This window comes from Eimeria mitis, genomic scaffold (genome assembly GCF_000499745.2).
Source record: "Eimeria mitis Houghton genomic scaffold, Emh_scaff1024, whole genome shotgun sequence".
Lineage (NCBI taxonomy): Eukaryota > Apicomplexa > Conoidasida > Eucoccidiorida > Eimeriidae > Eimeria > Eimeria mitis.
In genome coordinates, this window is record NW_013567150.1 from 5,903 (window position 1) to 7,584 (window position 1,682).

The 1,682-nt window shown below is 47.6% G+C and overlaps 1 protein-coding gene across 1 annotated transcript in view; it reads right to left on the bottom strand.

The window, feature by feature from the left end:
• Positions 1 to 585: 585 nt before the first annotated feature.
• EMH_0027790 (SAG family member) overlaps positions 586 to 1,682 on the bottom strand; it is a gene marked incomplete at both ends in the record, with an annotated part of 1,417 nt that continues 320 nt past the window's right edge. The window contains 4 exons of the mRNA XM_013494075.1: positions 586 to 742; positions 851 to 1,075; positions 1,375 to 1,463; positions 1,586 to 1,638. Coding sequence (XP_013349529.1) covers positions 586 to 742; positions 851 to 1,075; positions 1,375 to 1,463; positions 1,586 to 1,638 — 524 coding nt within the window. The remainder of the gene's footprint in view (positions 743 to 850; positions 1,076 to 1,374; positions 1,464 to 1,585; positions 1,639 to 1,682) is intronic.

Sequence of the window (1,682 nt, forward strand, 5' to 3'; positions counted from 1 at the left end):
CATATCAGAGTAGAAACGCACACGACAGGCATCAAAGGGTTCGCCTCGTGAGTTCCTTAACAGATAGTGGCGCTTGTTTGCACCCTGCACCGGCTTCTGCATACATTTTCGAGTCAGCCAAGGTAGGACAAACGAAAACTAAACATCCAGGCAGGTTGTATTTGCACCCACCTCCTTTCTCAGCTATGCCTGATTTCAATGGACCTACGATCGTCTAGAGCCCCTTCGTACCCTACGGTGCGTCGTCGCAATCTCCTTATAATCAAGTAAAGAACCCCTATGCTATCGCCTTCTGTAGCGACGTAGTCTCTCAAAATTCCACTCAAACTATGGTAATTAATAACTGTACATTGCTTTTAAATTAATAAACGCTGTTTTCAACAGGGACTATGAGAATCCGTTGAATGCGATGCCGCTGCCACGGGGTAATGGGCGCGGCGAAGCGAAGGTACAGAACAGCAGGGGGAATCAGCTGCTCTCTTAGTTAACGTGCAGAAAGAAAACGGCAAACTCCCTATGTTCAATTGTCAAGCGAAACTCGACAATGAACTTAACAATCCGAGGCTAGCTCACTGTCTAGCTTCTCTATGCAGAGGCAAATGCCACTATAGCAGTTAAGCCTGCTACAAGAAGGGAGGGTACGGCAGCAGCTGCACCGCCCTGGACAGGAGCTTTGAGGTCCTCGTCAGTCATTTCTGTCAATGGTGTGTTTCGTTCCTTGAGCGCTTCGTAATACTCCTTGCTGCAACGCAAAACCAACACATGAGGAAGCAGACAGTCGAATTGCAGAAGCAGAAGTTGTGCTGTATATAGCCATCTCCTTGATTTAGGCCCCTCACTCAACACTTACTCGAAGGGAGCCTTGTCTTTCACCGCTGCAGGATCCATCTGACAAAAAAGATATGTGATACTTGTTTCTGGAGTTCGAAGCTCATCTGATGTTTGAGTGCATGTTCCTACGGCGCAGCCAACTTTGGTACTGTTAGACGAAAGAAGGTGTGCGAGGTTGGCGCCGTCGGGTTTCGCCCAGAACTTCGTCCACTCCCCATCATTTTCAGGGTACGACTGCAGCTCTCTGAGGGAAGAGCAGCAGTTGACTTCGCAATACCATGCAGAATTAGCATTTAAGTCAACTGGATCAGCGATGATGAAGATGAAGCGGGTCTGTGCCGGGCACGAGGTGTATGAGAGTATGGCGGCTATGATCATGGAGAACTGTTCGTCACATTATCTTCTCTTCTCAGCATGACATCTCTGTGCCGTAGTCTTTTGCCTTCTTTGATTTTGTATGCATTAGTTTAATGCCTTGTGCAATTACGCTACCTACTTGCTTGTGTGTTGGTGTTGTGCTGCGGGCAGTAAAGATGCACTCACTTAAGTCCAGCTTTAAGGGCGTTCTCCACAGCTTGGCGATATTCCTGGTCTTCAGCGTCTGTGAGCTGTGCGAAAAAATGGGTCTTTTTCTGAAAATTCAAACAGAAGCGGAAAATGTCAAATACATTTTCGTGCTTATGCAGAGGTCCATAAACGTCTAAATGCGTATTTATGCTTGCCAGTCGAACGTTTAAACGGTGGCTTTACTCACGACTTTTGCGATGGATTCTTCACACGCTTCGGCTGACGGTTCAGCTGCCGCCGCTATGAATGCAGTCTTTACAGCATCGGTCAGTTCGCTGTTCTCC